The sequence below is a fragment of the Chelonoidis abingdonii genome, chromosome 21, assembly GCF_003597395.2.
Source record: "Chelonoidis abingdonii isolate Lonesome George chromosome 21, CheloAbing_2.0, whole genome shotgun sequence".
Classification (NCBI taxonomy): Eukaryota; Metazoa; Chordata; order Testudines; family Testudinidae; genus Chelonoidis; species Chelonoidis abingdonii.
The window spans coordinates 14,966,112-14,988,878 of record NC_133789.1 but is presented as its reverse complement, the minus strand read 5'-3'; the positions used below and the strand labels follow the sequence as shown (position 1 = coordinate 14,988,878).

The 22,767-nt window shown below is 44.8% G+C and overlaps 1 protein-coding gene across 9 annotated transcripts in view; it reads right to left on the bottom strand.

Annotated features, from left to right (window-relative positions):
• GPATCH8 (G-patch domain containing 8) overlaps nucleotides 1-22,767 on the bottom strand; it is an 85,332-nt gene that overhangs the window by 20,879 nt on the left and 41,686 nt on the right. For 6 of the 9 annotated variants that reach the window (XM_032796004.2, XM_032796005.2, XM_075059644.1 and 3 more), the window contains 2 exons: nucleotides 18,158-18,225; nucleotides 17,603-17,689 (listed from right to left, as the gene is read on the bottom strand). In XM_032796004.2, coding sequence (XP_032651895.1) covers nucleotides 17,603-17,689; nucleotides 18,158-18,225 — 155 coding nt within the window. Of the gene's footprint in view, nucleotides 1-17,602; nucleotides 17,690-18,157; nucleotides 18,226-20,186; nucleotides 20,232-22,767 lie in introns of all 9 variants that reach the window. The other 3 variants (XM_075059643.1, XM_032796007.2, XM_032796008.2) reach the window with 1 other exon arrangement.

Genomic DNA, 22,767 nt, shown 5'->3' with positions numbered 1-22,767 from the left:
TGTTCTCACTTTCAGGTGACAAAGGTAAACAAGAAGTGGGCAGCAATCTCCTGAAAATCTAAACAAACTTGTTTGTCTGAGCATTGTCTGAACAAGAAATAGGACCGAATGGACTTGCAGGCTCTAAAATTTTTACATTGTTTTATTTTTGAACGCAGTGTTTTGTAAATAATTCTATATTTGTAAGTTCAACTTTCATGATAAAGAGATTGTACTACAGTACTTGTATGAGGTGAACTGAAAAATACTATTTCTTTTGTTTTTTACACACTGGAAATACTTAATCAAAAATAAAGTGAGCACTGTACACTTTATATTCTGTGTTGTAACTGAAATCAATATACTTGAAAAATGCAGAAAACATACAATACTATTTAAATAAATGGTATTCTATTATTGTTTAACAGTGCGATTAATTGCGATTAATTTTTTTAATTGCTTGACAGACCTAGTTTATTTCGAACAGGAGCAGCTAACAGGGGAGTTTGGTGAGGGAGTTTACAGGGGCGAGATACACCTAACATTCTTTGCACTTAAAGGTCAAAACACTGCTTGATAAAAACAAAGCACCAACAAGGGAACAAGCTTTGGGAGTAAAAAGAATGCAGGCAGAAGTCCAGCAACACAGTGGGAGCTACCCAATTTATTGCACCCAGTGCAGCATGTATGGGCTGGTGGTGATGTATGTATTTGCTGCAAGAAGCTCCTGGCCCTCAGAGACCATGTACGGACTTTGGAGACCAGGGTGGCTGAGCTGGAGGAGCTAAGGGAGACAGAAGTACATAGATGAGACCTTCCGGGACATAGTAGAACGGTCCACCCCTGGTCTGACAGCCTCTGTGCTGTTGAGGAGGATGAGAGCCTCAGGGAAGAAAAACATCCAACTGGAGCAGAGGAAAACGATCCCATAGTTGGGACCTTCTCCCAGATGTTGTGGTATCCTCTCATACTGAGGATACTTCTCTGGGGCAGGGAACTCCAGTTATTAGGAAGACACAGGTATTAGTAATGGGCAATTCGATCATTAGAAACATAGATAGCTGCGTTTGTGATGATCGGAAGAACCTCATGGTGACTTGCCTGACTGGTGCAAAGGTTGCAGATCTCTCAAAGACATCTAGATAGGCTTATATGTAGTGCTGGGGAAGAGCCGGTGGTCGTGGTACATGTAGGTACCAATGACATAGGAAGGATAGGAGAGAGGTTCTGGAGGCCATATTTAGGCTGCTAGGTAAGAGATTGAAGTCCAGGACCTCCATAGTAGCATTCTCTGAAATGCTTCCAGTTCCATGTGCAGGGTCCACACCAGTTAGGCACAACTGCAGGGTCTCAATGTGTGGATGAGATGATGGTGTAGGGAAGAGGGGTTTAGATTTATTAGGAATCAGGGAAGCTTTTGGGAGAGGGGGAGCCTTACAGGAAGGATGGGCTCCACCTAAACCAAAACAGAACCGGATAGCTGGCGCTTAAAATTAAAAAGGTCATAGAACAGTTTTTAAACTAATGGTGGAGGAAAGCCAACAGGTGCGGAAGAGAATGTGGCTGAGACATCCCTTAGGGGAGGATCTGTAAACGGAGATTCCCTATGTCCTAATAAGGAGGAGGGGATGGAAAATGTTAAAATACAAGGAGGATCTGATGAGAAACAGTCAAATGAAAAAACGTCCCATTCAATTACATCATAGAAAAGACGGTTACTCACCTTTGTAACTTCTGTTCTTCGAGATGTGTTGCTCATATCCATTCCAATTAGGTGCGCGTGCATGTTCGTAGGAAGATTTTTACACTAGCAACACTCGGTGGGTCAGCTGGGTGGCCCCCTAGAGTGGCGCCGCCATGGCCTCGGATATATACCCCTGCCGACCCAATGGCCCTTCAGTTCCTTCTTCCTGGCTACTCCGACAGAGGAGAAGGAGGGCGGCTTTGGAATGGATACGAGCAACACATCTCGAAGAACAGTTACAAAGGTGAGTAACCGTCTTTTCTTCTTCAAGTGCTTGCTCATATTGATTCCAATTAGGTGACTCCCAAGCCTTACCTAGGCGGTGGGGTCTGAGTGAGATGTTGCAGAATGTAGAACTGCTGATCCAAATGTCGCGTCATCTCTGGACTGTTGAACCAGAGCGTAATGTGAGGCAAAGGTGTGGACCGGGGACCAGGTAGCTGTGCGACATATCTCCTGGATGGGTACATGAGCCAGGAAGGCGGCAGATGAAGTCTGAGCCCTGGTAGAATGTGCGGTGAGGTGGCTCAAGAGAACATTAGCCAAGTCATAACAAGTATGGATGCACACCGTCACCCAAGATGAGATCCTCTGGGAGGAGACAGGTAGGCCCTTCATTCGGTCTGCCACCGTGATGAAGAGTTGGGGTGTTTTACGAAAGAGTTTTGTCTGCTTGATATAAAATGCGAGCGCTCTACGGACGTCTAGGAAGTGCAATTGTTGTTTCCCGTCGGGATGAGTGTGGCTTTGGGAAGAAGACCGGAAGGAAGATATCCTGGTTGATATGAAAGGCCGACACCACTTTAGGGAGGAAAGCCGGGTGTGGTCGCAACTGCACCATGTTCTTGTAAAACACAGTATACGATGGGTCCACCATGAGAGCCCTAAGCTCGGAGACTCGTCTGGCCGATGTAATGGCTACGAGGAAAGCTGTCTTCCAGGACAGGAATAGTAGCGAGCAGGTTGCTAACGACTCGAAAGGGGCAGACATAAGTCTGTTAGAACCAGGCTGAGGTCCCAGGTTGGGGCGGGATGGCGTACTTGGGGGTATAGGCGGTCCAAGCCCTTGAGGAACCTAGAAACCATAGGGTGTGAGAATACGAAGCGGCCACTTTCCCCTGGGTGGAAGGTAGAGATGGCCGGCAAGTGCACCCTCAATGATAATACCACTAGGCCCTGTTTGAGAGACCAGAGGTAGTCCAATATGGTGGGGATCGAGACCTCAGTGGGAGTAACATTACGTGTTTCGCACCAGCAGGAGAAACGCTCCTACTTGGTCAGATACGTTGACCGAGTGGAAGGTTTCCTGCTACCCAGGAGTACTTGTTGTACTGATGCAGAGCAACGTAACTCGGACTGGCTTAACCATGCAGCAGCCATGCTGTGAGGTGAAGGGACTGCTGCTCCAGGCGGTGAAATCTGCCGTGGTCCTGAGTTATGAGGTTTGGGCGAAGAGGCAGGGTAATTGGGTTGGCTATCGACCCGTCGAGCAGCATGGCGTACCAGTGCTGCCTGGGCCACGCTGGAGCGATCATGATCAAGCGAGTTCCGTCCCTTTAGAGCTTTAGCAGGACCCTGTGAACCAGCGGGAACAGTGGGAAGGCGTAAAGCAGTTGGCCTATCCACGGCATCAGGAAGGTGTCCGAGATTGACCCCAGGGAGAGACCTTGGAAGGAGCAGAACATCTGGCTTTTCCTGTTCTCGCGGGAAGCGAAGAGGTCTATATGGGGAAAGTCCTACTTCCGGAAAACAGAATGAATAACATCTGGACGAATCGACCACTTGTGAGACAGGAAGGATCTGCTGAGCCGATCCGCCAGAGTGTTTCAAACCCCTGGGAGAAAAGACGCTACCAGGTCTATCGAGTGGGCTATACAGAAGTCCCAGAGCTAGATGGCTTCCTGACAAAGGGGGGAGGATTGTGTCCCTCCCTGCTTGTTTATGTAATACATGGCTGTTGTGTTTCAGTGTTCACAGACAACACAACGGCCTTGCGAATGCTGTTGAAACGCCTGGCACGCAAGGCGGACTGCTCTCAGCTCTCGGATATCGATGTGCAAGGCCAGCTCCTGAGATGACCAAAGGCTTGAGTGCGAAGATGGCCGAGGTGAGCACCCCAGCCGAGAGATGACGCGTCCGTCGTCAGGGACATAGAAGGCTGAGGCGGATGGAATGGCATCCCTGCACACACCAGGGAGGGCGCCAACCACCAGTTGAGGGAGCCTAGGATGCTCGGGGGAATCGTGACTATCATGTCTATGGTGTCTCTGCCTGGGTGGTATACCGAGGTGAACCAAGATTGGAGGGGACAGAGGCGTAGCCTAGCGTGTTTGGTCACGAACATGCAGGCAGCCATGTGACCCAGGAGACCGAGACAAGTGCGAGTCGAAGTTGTCAGGAAGTTCTGTAGGCCTCGGATAATTGGTAACATCGCCTGAAACCGAGGCTGTAGTAAGCAGGCTCTGGCGAGACTGGAGTCCAGGATTGCCCCAATGAAGACTATCCTCTGTGTGGGAACCAGAGTGGATTTCTCTGTATTGATCATCAGGCCTAGACTCATGAATAGGTCCTTGACGATGTCCACATGATGGGTGACTTGTGCCTCGGAGGTCCCTTGAATGAGCCAATCGTCAACATATGGAAAAACGTGTATCCGACGGCGGCAGCAGGAGGCGGCGACTACAGTCATGCACTTTGTGAACACTCTTGGGGCTGCAGAGAGGCCGAATAGAAGGACCGTAAACTGGAAACGTTGACGGTTGGCTACAAACCGGAGGTACCGTCTATGTGGAGGATAAATGGCAATGTGAAAACACGCATCCTTCATATCGAGGGCAGCATACCAGTTTCTGGGATCCAAGGATGGGATGATGGTCCCCAGGGATACCATGCGGAACTTCAACTTTATCATGAACTTGTTGAGTTCTCGCAGGTCTAGGATAGGTCTGAGACCTCCCTTCGCCTTGGGGATTAGGAAATAGCGGGAGTAGAACCCCTTGCCCCTTTCGTCCTTTGGTACCTCCTCTTTGGCTCCCACGGCAAGGAGCATCCGCATCTCTTGTAAGAGGAATTGCTTGTGAGAGGGGTCCCTGAAGAGGGACAAGGTTGGGGGTGGATGGGGGGGGCACGAAATAAACTGGAGGTGGTACCCAAGTTCCACCGTGCGTAGGACCCAACGATCCAAAGTTAGCTGGGACCACACAGGGAGGAAAAAGGAGAGGCGGTTGTAAAAGGGAGGGAAAGGATCCTGGAAATTAACTGGTACGCCGTCCTTGGGCGCACCTTCAAAAGTTTGGCTTTGGCCCCATAGGTGGCTTGGAGGGACCCTGATTTTGGCCTCCTTGTGGTCCTGACTGCCTTCTACGACCAGCTCGACCACGCCTTCTGCCAAAGTCCTGCCTCTGTCTAGGTGGAGGGTAAGGGCAGTGAGGCTGGCAGCGGAAAGGCCAGCGCTGAGTCACCGGCGTGTGCATGCTGAGAGAGTGCAAAATGACCTTGTTGTCCTTCAGGCTTTGCAGCCTAGGGTCAGTCTTTGCAGAAAAGAGGCCTCGACTGTCAAAGGGCAAGTCCTGCATGGTATGCTGTAGTTCAGGCGGGAGGCTTGACACTTGAAGCCATGAAATGTGTCTCATGGCAACTTCTGAGGCCAGAGTCCTGGCTGCGGAGTCTGCTGCATCCAGTGAGGCCTGGAGGGAAGCCCTCGCCACTTTCTTCCCCTCCTCCAAGAGGGCAGCAAACTCTTGACGGGAGTCTTGAGGGACTAACTCCGTGAACTTGCCCACCATCACCCAGGTGTTGTAGTTGTACCAGCTAAGCAGGGCTTGCTGGTTTGCCACCTGAAGTTGGAGGGCCCCTGCGGAGTATATCTTACAGCCCAGTAAGTCCATGGCACCTAGCCTCCTTCGATTTTGGAGCCGGAGCTTGCTGGCCATGGCGTTCCCTCTCATTGACAGACTGTACGACAGGGAGCAGGGAGGAGGATGGACGTACAGGTACTCGTACCCCTTAGAGGGCACCATGTACTTGCGCTCAACTCCCCTGGCAGGGTGGAATAGAGGCTGGAGACTGCCAGATGGTATCAGCATTGGCCTGGATCGTCCGGATGAATGGTAAGGCCACTCTTGTGGGGGCGTCAGCTGACAGAATATCCACCACCGGGTCCTCTATCTCCGGTACCTCCTCTACCTGGAGATTCATATTGAGTGCCACACGTCTCAGGAGGTCCTGATGGGGCCCTCAGGTCAATTGGAGGAGGGGCCCGTGGAGGATGTCCCCGCCACCGCCTCATCAGGAGAGGAGGAAGAGGAGAGGCCAGGGACAAGCGGGTCCTGTGTGGACTCTTGCTCTTGGACGACCTCCGGCTCCAGTGGGATCTGGGAGTGGCTGAACAGGCGCTTCCTCCGTACTGGTAGGAGGGGGGCGGCTGATAGTCCCCTTCGGCACCCGATGCTCCGCTGGAGCAGAGCGAGATGGGACTGGAGGCACACCTTGGGCCTGGTGATACGCCCAAGGTGTCCAGAATGACCACTGATGGGGGCCTTGATCTTGGGCCTGGGTCTCCTGGAAGATTCTGGTGGGCACATCGGAGTCATGGTCCTGTGCATAGGAAGTGTCCGCATGAGAGGACACCAATGCATGTCGGGATGGCCAAGGAGGGGCTGAAAACCCCTGGGAAGAGAGTCTTCCTCTATGATTGACCTCGCTTTGTGCGGCACCAAGGATCGGTACCGGGAGCCATACCGGTACCAGGAACGAGATCGGGACCTACGACCGGAGCGGTGCAGGGAGATCGACCAGGATCTCGAAGCTCGGCGTCTGGAGTGGCTGTGAGAGTCGTGGTCCCTGGAGCAGTGCCTGGAGCTGGATCGGTGCCGAGAGTACCGGGCCAGCGAACGGGAAGCTGATCAGTGCTGTGAGTGTAACCGGCGACGGGACCCAGAACGCCGGCGGGATCACTATTGTGAGTGGTGCCGCTCTGCGGTGCCGATAGAGGGTGGTCTCATCAAGGCCAGCTTGCCCACAGATTGTATGACCTGCACCGGCGGTGCCAGGGGTTGAGGCAGGGCAGATTCTGTCATCGCAATCAGCTCCCTCGCCGTGGAAAACGTCTCCAGCGTGGAGGAAATAGTGAGCTCAACCATGGCTCTTGCCGGGGAGATTTCAGGTACGGAACTGGACATGCCATAATTGTTGGTGCCGCAGCAGGTGTAGGTGCCGGGCAGTCCGATCTAGCCGGGTGCTCTGGCTGCGGTGCAGGTGGCACGGAAGCAGCAGGAGTCTTATGTCTCTTCACCCGTGGGGAGTGAGAATGGTGCCGAGCAGGCACCGGTGACGGCGATGGTCGATGCTGAGAGGCCTTAGCAGTACCGGTGCGATCCGGTGCCGAAGAAGCGCTTCTGCCAGTGGATTGTCCAGCGCTCAGTGCCGAGGGCGGAGGAGTAAGAGCTGCCTCCATCAGGAGCTGTTTGAGACAACAGTCCTGCTCCTTTTTCGTCCTCGGCTTGAAGGCCTTGCCGATCCGGCACTTATTGGCGAGGTGGGATTCCCCGAGGCACTTAAGGGAGTGGGGACCTCCTGTTGGCATTGGCTTGTGACAGGCCGAGCACGGTTTGAAACCCGGTGAACTGAGCATGGGACCCAGCACCGGGTGTGGGGAAGGGGCTAACCCCCGAACCCGTCTTAACTATATACACTAACAATGTTATAAAAACGAATAAGAATTAACTGCAACTATAGAAATTTCATCTACATACACAAGAATAACGAGAGAACTACAAGTAGCTAGGGAAGTGGAGATCAGCAAAGCTGCGCTCCACTGTTCCAACAACCGACACGGGCGGTAAGAAGGAACTGAAGGGCCGTTGGGTCGGCAGGGGTATATATCCGGCGCCATGGCGGCACCACTCTGGGAGGCAATCCAGCCGACCCACCGAGTGTTGCTAAGGTAAAACTCTTCCGACGAATGTGCACGCGACGCACGCATCTAATTGGAATCGATATAAGCAAGCACTGAAAGAAGAATGATTGAATATCAGGGTTGGAAGGGACCTCAGGAGGGCATCTACTCCAACCTCCTGCTCAAAGCAGGACCAATTCCCAACTAAATCATCCCAGCCAGGCAGCCAGGTTCTTTGTCAACCCTGACCTTTTTATGATCTTAAAAACCTCGAAGGAAGGAGATTCCACCACCACCTCCCTAGGTAACCCATTCCAGTGCTTCACCACCCTCCTAGTGAAAAAGTTTTTCTTAATATCCAACCTAAACCTCCCCCACTGCAACTTGAGACTAACTCCTTGTTCTGTCATCTGCCACCACTGAGAACAGTCTAGATCCGTCCACTTTGGAACTCCCTTTCAGGTAGTTGAAAGCAGCTATCAAATCCCCCCTCATTCTTTTCTTCTGCAGACTAAACAATCCCAGTTCCCTCAGCCTCTCCTCAGAAGTCATGTGCTCTGGCCCTCTAATCATTTTTGTTGCCCTCCACTGGACTCTCTCCAATTTTTCCACATCCTTCTTGTAGTGTGGGGACCATAACTGGACACAGTACTCCAGATGAGGCCTCACCAATGTCGAATAGAGGGAAATGATCACATCCCTTGATCTGCTGGCAATGCCCCCTACTTATACAGCCCAAAATGCCATTAGCCTTCTTGGCAACAAGGGCTCACTGTTGATTCAGATCCAGCTTCTTGTCCACTGTAACCCCTAGGTCCTTTTCTGCAGAACTGCTGCCTAGCCAGTCAGAAACAGTGCATGGGATTCTTCTGTCCTAAGTGCAGGACTCTGCACTTGTCCTTGTTGAACCTCATCAGATTTCTTTTGACTCAACCCTCAATTTTGTCTAGGTCCCTCTGTATCCTATCCCTACCCTCCAGTGTATCTACCACTCCTCCCAGTTTAGTGTCATCTGCAAACTTGCTGAGGGTGCAGTCCACGCAATCCTCTAGATCATTAATGAAGATATTCAGCAAAACGCAGCCCCAGGACTGACCCTTCAGGGACTCTGCTTGATACCAGCGGCCAACTAGACATGGAGCCATTGATCACTACCCGCTGAGCCCGACGATCTAGCCTGCTTTCTATCCACCTTATAGTCCATTCATCCAACCCATACTACTATAACTTGCCGGCAATAGGGGACAGCCAAAAAATGACAAGTTTTTAAAATGCTTATATACCAAAGTTAGAAGTCTAAATAATAAGCTGGGTGAACTAGAGTGCCTAGCATTAAATGAGGATATTGATATAATAGGCATCACAGAAATCTGGCGGAATGAGAATAATCAATGGGACACAGTAATACCAGGGTATAAAATATATCAGAAGGACACAACAGGTCATGCTGGTGGGGGAGTGGCACTATATGTGAAAGAAACCACAGAATCAAATGAAGTAAAAATCTTAAATGAACTAAACTGTACTACAGAATCTCTATGGATAGTAATTCCATGCTTGAAAAATAAAGACTATAGCAGTAGGACTATATTACACACCACCTGACCAGGATGGTGTTAGTGACTCTGAAATGCTCAAGATCAGAAAGGCTATTAAAAATAAAAAACTCAATAATAATAATGAGGGATTTCAACTATCCCCGTATTGACTGGGTACATATCACCTCAGGAAGGGATGCACAGACAAAGTTTCTTGACACCTTAAAATGACGGCTTCTTGGAGAAGCTGGTCCTGCAACCCCCAAGAGGAGAGGCAATTCTTGATTTAGCTCTAAATGGAGCATGGGATCAGGTCCAAGAGGTGAATATAGCTGGTCCGCTTGGTAATAGTGACGGTAATATAATTAAATTTGACATCCCTGTGACAGTGAAAACTCCACAGCAGCCCAACACTGTAGCATTTAATTTCAGAAAAGGGAACTACACAAAAATAAGGAGGTTAGTGACACAAAAAATAAAAAGGCACGGTATCAAAAGTAAAATCCCTGCAAGCTGCATGGAAACTTTTTTTAAAGACACCATAACAGGTTTCAGAGTAGCAGCCATGTTAGTCTGTATCCGCAAAAAGAACAGGGGTAGTTGTGGCACCTTAGAGACTAACAAATTTATTTCAGCATGAGCTTTCGTGAGCTACAGCTCACTTCTTCGGATGCACAGAATGGAACACGCAGACAGGAGATATTTATGCATACAGAGAACAGTGTATTCCATTCTATGCATCCGAAGAAGTGAGCTGTAGCTCACGAAAGCTCATGCTGAAATAAACTTGTTAATCTCTAAGGTGCCACAAGTACTCCTCTTCTTTTAAAGACACCATAGAGGCCCAACTTAGATGTACACCCCAATTTAAAAAACATAGTAAGAGAACCAAAAAAGAGTCACTGTGGTTAAACAAGTAAAAGAAGCAGTGAGAGGTAAAAAGGCGTCCTTTAAAAAGTGGAAGATAAATCCTAGTGAGGAAAACAGAAAAGAGCATAAACTCTGGCAAATGAAGTGTAAAAATATAATTAGAAAGACCCAAAAAGAATTTGAACAGCTAGCCAAAGACTCCAAAAGTAATAGCAAATTTTTTTAAAAATACATCAGAAGCAGAAGGCCTGCTAAACAACCAGTGGGGCCACTGGATGATCGAGATGCTAAAGGAGCACTCAAAGATAAGGCCATTGTGGAGAAACTAAATGAATTCTTTGCATCGGTCTTCACTGCTGAGGATGTCAGGGAGATTCCCAAACCTGAGCCATTCTTTTTAGGTGACAGATCTGAGGAACCATCCCGAATTGGGATGTCATCAGAGGAGGTTTTGGAACAAATAGATAAACTAAACAGTAATAAGTCTCCAGGACCTGATGGCATTCACCCAGAGTTCTCAAGCAACTCAAAAGTGAAATTGCAGGATTAACTGTCATCTGTAACCTATCATTTAAATCATCTTCAGTATCAAATGACTGGAGGATAGCTAATGTGCTGCCAATTTTTAAAAATGGCTCCAGAGGTGACCCTGGCAACTACAGGCCAGTAAGCCTCACTTCAGTACTGGGCAAACTGATTGAAGCTATCGTAAAGAACAAAATTGTCAGACACAGATGAACATAATTTGTTGGGAAATAGTCAACATGGCTTTTATAAAGGGAAATCATGCCTCACCGATCTACCAGAATCCTTTGAGGGGGTGAACAAGCATGTGAACAAGCATGCGGACAAAGGAGATCCAGTGGATAGGGATTTTCAGAAAGCCTTTGGCAAGATCCATCACCAAAGGCTCATAAGCAGTCGTGAGATAAGAGGGAAGGGTCTCATGGATCAGTAACTGGTTAAAAGATAGGAAACAAAGGGTAGGAATAAATGGTTAGTTTTCAGAATGGAGAGAGGTAAATAGTGGTCTCCCCCAGAGATCTGTTCTGGGCCCAGTCCTATTTAATGTATTCATAAACTATCTGGAAAAACAGGTAAACAGTGAGGTGGCAAAATTTACAGATGATATAAAACTACTCAAGATAGTTAAGTCCCAGGCAGACTGTGAAGAGCTACAAAAGGATCTCACAAAACTGGGTGACTGGGCAACAAAATGGCAGATGAAATTTAAAGTTGATAAATGCAAAGTAATGCACATTGGCAAACAATCCTAACTATACATATAGAATGATGGGGTCTAAATTAGCTGTTACCACTCAAAGATCTTGGAGTCACTGTAGATAGTTCTCTGAAATCATCCACTCAATGTGCAGCGGTAGGTCAAAAAAGCAAACAATGTTGGGAATCATCAAGAAAAGAATAGATAATAAGACAGAAAATATCATATTGCCTCTATGTAAATCCATGGTACACCCACACCTTGAATACTGGGGCGACCACATCTGCACGCATCTCAAAAAAGATATACTGAATTGGAAAAGGTTCAGAAAAAGGCAATAAAAATTATTAGGGCTATGGAATGGTTGCTGTATGAGGAGAGATTAATAAGACTGGGACTTTTCAGCTTGGAAAAGAGGCGACAGGGGGGATATGACAGAGGTCTATAAAATCATGAGTGATATTTTCATAACTATAAAGGGAAGCCCTCCTGTGTACAATACTATAAAATCCCTCCTGGCAAGAGACACCAAAATCCTTTTACCTGTAAAGGGTTAAGAAGCTCAGGTAACCTGGTTGACCCCTGACCCAAAGGACCAATAAGGGGACAAGATGCTTTCAAATCTTGGTGGGGGGAAGGCTTTTGTTTGTGTGCTCTTTGTTTTGGGGGTTGTTCGCTCTTGGGACTAAGAGGGACCAGACATCAAACCATGCTCTCCAAATCTTTCTGAACCAGTCTCTCATATTTCAGACTTGTAAGTAACAGCCAGGCAAGGCGTGTTAGTTTTATCTGTTTTCTCAACTTGTAAATGTTCCTTTTGCTAAAGGGTTTACCTCTGTTTGCTGTAACTTTGAATCTAAGGCTAGAGAGGGTTCCTCTGGGCTCTTTGAATCCAATTATCCTGAAGAGTTATTTTCCATCCTGATTTTACAGAGATAATTTTTACCTCTCTTTAATTAAAAGCCTTCTTTTTAAGAACCTGATTGATTTTTCCTTGTTTTAAGAAACAAGGAGGTTGGATCTGGACTCACCAGGAACTGGTTGGGGGGAAAGGAGGGGGAATGGTTAATTTCTCCTTGTTTTAAGATCCAAGGGTTTGGATCGGTGTTCATCAGGAACTTGGTGGAGAAGTCTCTCAAGGCTACTCAGAGAAGGGTTATAGTACTTGGGAGAAAAATATTCGGGGGGTGGGGGGGGAGGTAGACAGAGTTTCTCAAATAACTCACATAATTTGGGTGCTGGCAGCAAAACCAGATCTAAGCTGCTAGTTAAGCTTAGAGGTTCTCATGCAGGTCCACACATCTGTACCCTAGAGTTCAGGTGGGGAAGGAACCCCAACAGGTATAGAGAAAGTACATAAGGAAGTGTTATTTACTCCTTCTCAAAATACAAGAACAAGAAGCCACCAAATGAAATTAATAGGTAGTAGGTTTAAAACAAACAAAAGGAAGTATTTCTTCACACAATGCAGAGTCAACCTTGCCAGATGGTATTGTGAAGGCCAATATTATAACAGGGTTCAAAAGGGAGCTCGATAGATTCATGGAAGATAGGCCCATCAATGGCTATTAGCCACGATGGGCAGGAATGGTGTCCTTAGCCTTTGTTTGCCAAAAGCTGGGATTGGGCGACAGTGCATGGATCACTTGATAACTTGACTGTTCAGAGGACATACTATGCTCAGTGGACCTTTGGTCTGACCCCCTGTGGCTGCTCTTATGTTCTTAAACAAGACTGATTGGAAACTTTTGTACTAACATATACTGACGAATACATTTCCCTTGTGTTACAGGATAATGCATGCAATGGCAACATTATAATATCTGGTATATTCCTGGTAACTGCTAAACTCTGGATTAAAACAAACCTTACGCACTCTGAAGAGTGAAAGTCCATCATAGCACCTTGGAAATGGCACCTGAAAAAAGCTGATCAGCATAAAGTGAAATTCAGGTCGATTTTCTGTATTACAGAAGCAACACTTAGTACCATAGAGATTATATATGGAGATATGCCTATCTCACAGAACTGGAAGGGACCCTGAAAGGTCACTGAGTCCAGCCTTCACTAGTAGGATCAAGTACTGATTTTGCCCCTGATCCCTAAGTGGCCCCCTCAAGAACTGAACTCACAACCCTGGGTTTAGCAGGCCAATGCTCAAACCACTGAGCTATCCCTCACCCCAAAGTAGGGTTTGCTAGCATTTCCAAAAATGAAATCCTATTTTTAACTGTTTAAAAATAATGTATCTGTGCTGCATTCAAAGTAGTATAACAATCTGTTGGGGAGCAGTATCCTAGACTGTTAATTAGTTTTACTTTAATCATGTTTTGAATGATCACTAATGTATACGTTCACTTTTGTTAATTATTATATAGTGAAGGTCTTATGTCTCAAACTAACACTGGCGCAGGAGAGACTGGTACTCAAACTGACACTGGATTTCACAAAGGACTCCTGGTAACAATTCACTTTTCAGCAAGATAGCAACCCCCAGCTGAGAGATCAGAAGTATTGGTTTTAATTAGAAACAGTGGGCCAAATTCACCACTGGAATAAGCAGGCACAGCTCCACTGAAGTTACTGCCAACGCACCTGCAATGCATGTAGCCTTCTAGGGCTTACACAATTCAAAACATCATGTAAAATTTATGCTGGGTTCGGTTCATGGTGAGCAGTGGTCACCAACCTTTCCCAGTTGTTCCATTATTTTATCCACACAAAATCTGTAAGAAATATTAAGATTATTATACCTAAGAATACTATATGCATAAGTGTATCCAGGCAAGAAAATGACCTATGATTGAGGGCTGCAACCCAGTAAAATTCAAATGAAGGCTTATCCTCATTTGATATTTATTTATGAACCTGAAACAGGAACACTGCATCACAAAAACAGTAGCTTCACTTACTGAGCTGAAACGCTCTCCATTAGCTGTATGAACCAGAAAGCCAGAAATTCTTTATATTAAGTACAGGTCGGTGGACAGATTCTTGCATTCCTTCAATCCTGAGCTGCTACACATCGTCCACAATGTGTTTATGCACACATATATTCGGTTTTACTTATCCAGCTTATACATACAAATTTTGGGTGACCATTTTGAGATACATACGGACAGATTTTTCAGAGTACTTAGCATTTTTACACCATTTTATATGCTCAAAGCACAGCTTTCAGCTTGAAAGGATTATTTTTGTTAAAATTTTAACTTCAAGGTTAAGAAGGTGTTTCTAAACAAAGCCTACATTCTGAACTAAAGTCAGTCTAATGCAGTGCTGAAATTATGCATTTATTTATGTGAAACAAGAACCCTTGTTTCCTCAGAGTTCATCTGCACGAGCTGCTTGCTGCTTCTCTGAAGTTAGAATTGAGGTTACAAATTTAAACTTTCTACCACAAACCAGTTGTGATGTGACTAAAACAAGCTTATGACTCTTTACAGGGAATAAAGACTTGGGGCAGATGAGCTCTGAATCCTCATGCTAATCTTCTTAAAGAACAGAAAATACAGGAAATAGAAAAACCCCACCAGTGTACATGCAAAAATGCTTCTAAATACACTGGTTAGGATTTTCTCCAAGAGGAAGTAGTTGTTTTTTAATGTCTTGACTCCTCATGTGTTAATTATGTTTTTTAAACTGCTACGGGTTGACATATTACTATAATGCAAGATTGAGTTAAAATATTAGAGCACAGGAAAAAATCCTCACTAAGATCTTATTGTTACAAGGTTTTACAATTTTTTTTAAAGGTATTTTGAACATTTAGATAAAAATCTATTCGAAGTTATAACTTCAATATGAAGAATGTGTCTATCATCTAAGGACATTGATATGAAAAAACTAAGGGTTTGAGTCTAGAGCTGGTCAATGTGAAGACGCTAGAAAAGGAAAGCTAAACAACATGAGGTTTGGAGAACAATGGCATTTAAAAGATCTGCTTCTGAAACCATGAGCACATTTCCTTCCCTGAATCAGTGTTTAAAAAAGGTTAAAACACATCCTGTGGCCAAACAATATAACTCTTCAAATAGTCCTGTTCAGAATCTATACCAGGGAAGGAAATTAAACAGTTTCTTGCTTCACTTTTGGTTGGAGAGCTATCTAAAATTCCTTTGAGACCCCGTGAATAGCTAATAATAATGTGGCCACAGTTGACAATTACATAATTGTTTGCTCTAAAGTAGTGAAACAATTGTGCTCAGGGAGACTTCCATAAATTAATACAGAAATGCAAAAGCCTAGTGATAAAGCATGATAATAAAACAAATGTGTTGGGAGAAACTTGTCAGTGCTCTCAATAACAGTTGCTTAAAGATTGTGCTCTGAATGCCTGCACAAAAAGATAGATTTAAAAAACAGTTACAAAGGCAATACACATTCAATTATGAAAACAATACACACATTCAATTGCATTTGAAAAAGTAATAGGAAAAACTAAGAACTCTGCTATAAAAACAGCAATGCAGAATAAGACATCATTACACAATTCACAGAAGAGAAGAAAAGCTTCCTGCCCACCAACATGTAATGAAGATATAAATTTACAGCCTTCAGCTGTTGTTGCCTGCAGATCCTTGGCAGCACAGCTTGGGGTATATTGTAGGGAAACCACCAACAAGGAAAACAAATTCCAGCTTTTAGTCACACATTGCTTTCAAACAGCTAATGTCAGAACTAAACCCCCACTCCTTCTGCAGTGTGTGAATGGTTTGTCCGACACTATGCCACACCAAAACGAAAGACTAGGACAATTTTAATATATTAAAGTAGAAATGTGTCAAAGGGATGTAAGGAAATGTACTGTTTACTATAACCTGCAAATGACCATTTAAAAACATACTATCCTTTTAAATATGACAATAGACCTGTTTAACTGCACTTCAGTTCAGAACTAAGGGATGATTAAAAAATAATTAACATGCTATTTTCATAATGATCAAATATCATAGAAGCTCATGCAACAGGCAAGTTAAGGTCTTAATACAGAACAACAAAGCAAGAGGGAGCATACAGCTATTAACTGTTGAATAAACTGCTTTCAGTGCCACCTGCCTCACCAATGAAGTGGTAAGCATTTTATAACTGATATGGCTTTGTTTTACTTTAATGCAGTTGGACCTCTGTTCACCACTCCCTAAGCAGGGGTTCTCAAACTGGGCGTCAGTACCCCTAAGGGGATCACAAGGTTATCACATGGGGGTTTGCAAGCTGTCAACCTCCACTGCCAGCCCCACTTTGCCTCCAGCATTCATAATGGTGTTAAATACATAAAGTGTTTTTAATTTATGGGGCGGGGAGAGTCACACTCAGACTTGCTATGTGAAAGGGGTCACCAGTAGAAAAGTTTGAAAGCCCCTGCCCAAAAGCATCAAATTTTAGGTAAAATGGATGCCTTAAATCTAGTATCCGCTACTTTTCTTCATCCTTATCACCTCTCATGTCCCAGGACAGCTGAATGAGCAAGTTTCCCCAAGATTAAATGTGCTTCATGGGAAATGGCTGGTAAGCAGAAGAAGGGATATGGAACAGTGCAATACCCTGGAGGCAACACACTCTCCGTTGGCCTCAGAACAGGAAAGCCAGTTGTTGGTCCTGAACTCAGATACACTGCAATGGAGCATGTTCAGTGCCAGTAGGGTGGTTCACTATTATTATTAAAAAAAACAGAGTAGCAGGTTGGTTTGCTAAACGCAGGCTTTTGCGGATGATATAACAGGAAAAATTCTTGCTTTAGAACTGACACTAATACTGTATATTGGCAGCATATGAAAATTCTGCTAAGTAGATGCAGTCAATTTTTTCCTACACCAGAGCAGTGTTGCATAAATGTTGGCTTTATTAGAAAGCAACAACATTACAATGAAATTCCATTTACTGAAGGAATTAGAGGCAATACAATGAGGTCTACTCCATTTTCCAGTTGAGCAATGGTCATATGAACTCCACCTGTTGATTTTGCACTAATTAACCCTCCGTGGGCAGGTTCAGCAGAAAGCCAAGGGCTATAAATAGGCCACAGACCAACACTTCCTTTTTACCACCCAGATCAGGGATGAGGCACAGTGGAAGGAGGCAGCGTTGTGGAACCTTGCAGAACTGTTGCCCATGCAGTAGCTGTTCTGTGAGTAAACAGGGGACCTTCAGTTGGCAACGCTGCATTCAGCAGCACAGCATTCATATTAAAGAAACAGGCCAGCAGCAAAGCACAAGATTTTACACAACCAAGGGGTAACTAACTAGTGCCATCAGTGCTGGAGCTGAATGACCAGACTGCTCGGTCCTATCAGAACTAAGTCTCTCCCATTCAGCCCATAGAAACTCAGCCATCAATGTGTTCGTTTAAGTACCTTGTACTTCTGCCTCAGCTCTTCAGTGTCTTCTTTCTCCACCTCCAGTACACGCCTCCGTTCAGTGGCATCTTCGGCATAATCAAGCTTAGCAACAAGAACAGATGCAATTATTCCCATAAATTCTTGGTGGTACCCAAATAGCCAAGAAAATGTCATTTATTCAACTGTTTGAAAACAATCTCTGTGAGTATTGTGCTTAGCTTTCCTTGCTTTGTCATCCCATTGTCTACAGAACAGTTCATTAAGCCTTCCATGCTGCTGGTTCCCACCAGGCACGTCCATTCCCAGTAATGGACTTACCTTTATGGAAATCCAACTCTCACAGCCAAGGAATTAAAGAAAAGACTCCAGGCCTCAAAAATCAGTTAATCATGGGTGACTAAAGGATATGTTTTGAGGAGAAAAGCTTTTTCTATAGTTCGGATTCAAGGCAAAGTTTCTCTCCAGCTTTGCTCAAAGTTCTTACTTTTACATCACTCTCCAATTACACTTCTGGCCCCAGTGTAGATGAAGCAATGTGATTTAGAATAAGATGGATCAGGATCAACTTACCTCCATTTCCATCCGGCCCATGCCCATGACATCATACTTGACGACAATAGGGATGGGATCTGTTCTACCTGTAACAGAAACACACAAACAAGGTGAGAGGCCAAGTCTGCTCCAACCACTCACTTTACACATTAGGTTTGGGTGGTTAGAGATCTTGCCTTTGAGTGCAGAGACCAGAAAGCTACAGTGAACCAAACACAAGCCATTCTCACAGCTTACATCCAAACCTGCTTCTCTCAAACCTGTTAAGGTTAAATGTACTCATTAGCTCTTTGGTGCTTATTACTGAGATTCTCAGAACATTAACCACAAGTACATTTTGCATAACTGGTTGATGTTCAACATTGCCAAGTCCTGGCACCAGGAGATTAAAAGGATCTTTCCTCATTACCCTCACACTATTAGATCACAACCCTGATCTTCTGACCCCTCAATGGAAAAACAAGTACCAAACATGTTTTATTATATAACTCATTAGTTTCCCACCAAGTTTTGCATCTTATTAAATAAAAAAATTAACTGATGCCATGGTAGGCCAGAATTCTCTCATAAAAAAAAAATGAGCGCTAATTCCAGAACAGGTATTTAATCACAACTTGCTTCCTAATGTTCCCACTATGAAACCCTCTATTACTTACTGTGTAACTTGTAAGCTGTGAAAAGGACTAGTAGCGAAGAAAATTGACTTTGAACTAATCAAACTATGCTGGAGATTTTTACATATCTTTAATCCACTCATAACCAGCCAAACAAAGCAAAATGGGGCAGACAAGCACTTTACTACCACAGCTTTTTTACATCACAACTTGCACTGTTTGTTGTGATGTAAGCCCACTGAAAAGTACTTACCTTATCCGGTGCGTACCTTGAGTAAAAAAACAGAATGTTTACTTCCCTTATTACTATTCTTGGGTCGGTGTAAACAATTGTTTTGTTATACACACAGATACACATATATTATACCTTTGGGCTAAAAGATCTAGTTTTAATCATGCCAAAATTAAGACACTATTTCAATTCACGTGCACAAAAAAGGCTTAGTTCTTAAAACCACATCAGAAAAGCCTCTGATTTACATCAAAAGTTTCTCTGTTCTCCAAGAGAAACTCTTCCTAGCTCCTTCAAAAACTTTTAAACCATGGACCTCCAACTTCACAGGAACATCAAGGAGATCCTATGGATTGTTAAAGACACATGTATTTTTAATTAAACTAGGAAATAAATATGAGTAATTTCCACTTCAGATATGTATTTAGCTTTATATTTTTAACTGCATTTTTATATTTTTATACATATGCCCAGAGACCGTTTAGTTGGGCATGTTACAAGTCCAAAGATAAAAATATTTATTAAGCCATCTCAGCCAACCCAAAACAGCTTTTAGCTATTTAGCTTTCATGTAGGTAAATTTTCACCCAGATTACGCCCAATGGTATAATAAGAAAGCAGTGACTGCAATCTTTAGCAAAAGGACCAAATTAAAGACAGGTTATAAAAATGACTTCCTAGGTGCAATATCACTTTCATAACGTCTCAGCCAGGGATTTACTGGTAAAAGGTAGACCCAATAGAATGATTGAGAACAAGTGCAAAAAGAATTTATTTTGTTTTGTTTACCAGTTTTTGTTTTGTTTCTGCAAGAATCATGATCTTTCTATTCAAGCTCATTACCTTGGTAAACCCCTGTATATGAACAATGAGTCAGTACTTTTGCCTTCTAAGGCAGTCAAAGTTTTAAAAATTCATAAATTGCAGTAGCAAGTGCTAGTGCCCATCATGTTGGGGAAAATCAAGTTTGGACAGTATTAGAATTTTACGTTTAAACTGATTTTTGGCAGCTCTAACAAACAGAAACATCCCTTCTCAGCAACACCCTTTAATGAACAAGGATCAGACAAGTGTGCATAAAGGAAAGGAAAGGAAATGAAAGACCAAGCAGAAGGATGAAGGCTACAACAGAGAAAGTAAGCCTAACATATTGGTGCACTGATGACAAAAGGAGTAATTCAGTCTGAAAATAAAAAATTACCACTGCTAAGTTTACCATCACCACAACAAGTCCAGGATCAAAATGCTGTAAAAAAGAAATACCATTTGTTAGGCAGAAACCTTTAGGGGCAGAAAATAGGCCATTTGCAGTAGGCAGACAGGATGGTTTAAAGGCTTCTTCCTCACCTCCTCCAACCCCACTGCCACACTTCGTCCTGTGGAGTGGGGGAGATAGGAGGTGGTCAGTTTTGAGTAGCTACTGTTTGTTTTCACAACTGCTCTCGCTTATGATTTAGCAGGTGTTGGAAGATGTTTAGTTCATGGTGATGAATCAGTTTTAAAAGATGCTGCATTTTTTCAAATTCAAAGATGTAGATTTTAAAAATCAAGATCTTAAGGTAATAAATATTTTAAAGGGCATGAAGTCAACAAGGCATTCCATAAACTTATAGCGTGTTCATACAAGACAAGGGAAATGTTACTTTAACTACTCAAGGTGCCGCCTTTGTTTTAAATATAACCATTATTATTTCATTAGGAGTGAGAGCTGGCTGACCCTGGCAGCTGGCCAAGCAGGCACCAGGTTTTAACAGTTCAAGCACAAATTGCAACTACATACAGCGGTGACAGCTTCTATCACCAAAATACTGAAGGCACACCCAATGGCACAGGGTGCATGCAACGTGCTGCCAGACAGAAGACCAGAATTTGGGTCCCCAGCTCTGAGCCCACAGGAACTAGGAGAGTCCAGTTTTATGCTAACAAGTTTCAGAGTGGTAGCCATGTTAGGACTTGACTACACTTGCGAGTCAGAGTGCATTAAAAGGAGCCCCGAGTGCACTAGCTCACTACCTGTCCACACTGGCAAGACAAGCAGAGCACTCTGACTCCATGGCTAGAGTTCTTCTGGTTCTCCACCTCGGAGAGTAGAATAACGTTTGCTGCGCCCCCGCTGGAGCACCCCAGCGTCAATGTGAACGAGTTGTTGCATTACTGTGCTCTGATCAGCCTCCGGAAACATCCCATAATCCCCTTAAGTCAAGTGGCCACTCTTGTCATTGTTTAGGATATGCCCTTTGAAAGCTCTGTTTGACAGCCGGTATGCTTATCTGCTCCAAGACAAAGCAGCCATTACTGTGGAATGCTGTGTGTGAGAGAGAGGTGTGGGGGGAGAAGGGGAGGAAGAGGTGGTCTGCTCCTCTCTGAACTTACAAGACAGCATGCTGACATGTTCTCATCCCCCCAAAAACCCACTCTCCTCCCCCACATACACACAACACACTCCACCCCACTCCCCCCATTTGAAAAGCACATTGTAGCCACTTGCATGCTGGGATAGCTACAATGCACTGCTCTCTGTGGCCATTGCAAGAGCTGCTACTGTGGCCACACCAGTGTGCTGGCTGCTGTCAGTGTGGACAGATTACAGCGCTTTCCCATCTGCGCTCTGTGAAGGCTGGTTTAACTCCAAGTGCTCTACATCTGCAAATGTAGTCATGCCCTTAGTCTGTATCATCAAAAACAACGAGGAGTCCTTGTGGTACCTTAAAGACTAACAAATCAAATAAATTTGTTAGTCTCTAAGGTACCACAAGGACTCCTTGTTTTTTTTTCAGTTTCATGCTAGTAAGCCACTTTGGCTGACCGCAGAGAAATGTAATGACTATCTTAGGAACAAAAACACATCTAATCCCACTGACTGCAATGTGAAGCCTAGTGGGGTAGGACAGAAGACAGCCAAAGGGAAAAGAGGGGGGGATCTCTGACAACCAGTGCAAGAAAAACACACACAATAGGTTAGCCCACGCCAAAATGTGATCTTTAGCATTTCACATGTAGCCATAGATTTAGGTTCTCTCAGATGTCAAGTGAATCTCCTTAGAGCCGTGTTAGTTCCTACCCCTCTAAAGGGATTGTTGTTGAGTTCAAGGAAGGGCAGGAACTCAAACTGGTATGTGGCTATATAAGATTGGCACCAACAACTAGTCCACTTCAGAAGGTGAATCTGACAGATGACAATCTTATTTTTGCTCCAAACAAATCAGAGAAGTTGTACTATCTCTAGAGCAAAGTCACAATCCCTTTTCTTTTCAAACAGTATTCATAGCAAGGATGATGTGACCAAAGCCACAAGGGGAGTGGGAAATGTTTTGACCTAGTAGGAATGCCCTGGCATAGGTTTACTACAGACTCCCCAGTGGGGGAAGGGAAAAGCAAACTGCGTGTAAGAGTTATACTCTAGGAAGGTCAATCTCTGAGGGCATGGCTACACTTGCAGATGTAGAGTGCTTTGAGTTAAACCAGCCTTCGGAGAGCGCAGTAGGGAAAGCACTGTAGTCTGTTCACACTGACAGCACACTGGCGTGGCCACATTAGCAGCTCTTGCAATGGTCACAGAGAGCAGTGCATTGTGGTAGCTATCCCAGCATGCAAGTGGCTACAATGTGTTTTTCAAATGAGGGGGATGGAGTGGAGTGTGTTGTGTATATATGGAGGGGGGCGAGAGGGGAGTTTTTTGGGGAGGCTGAGAGCACGTTAGCATGCTGTTTTGTAAATTCAGACAGCAATAGACCCCCCACCCACCTCTCTCTCTCACACACACAGCATTCCACAGTAATGGT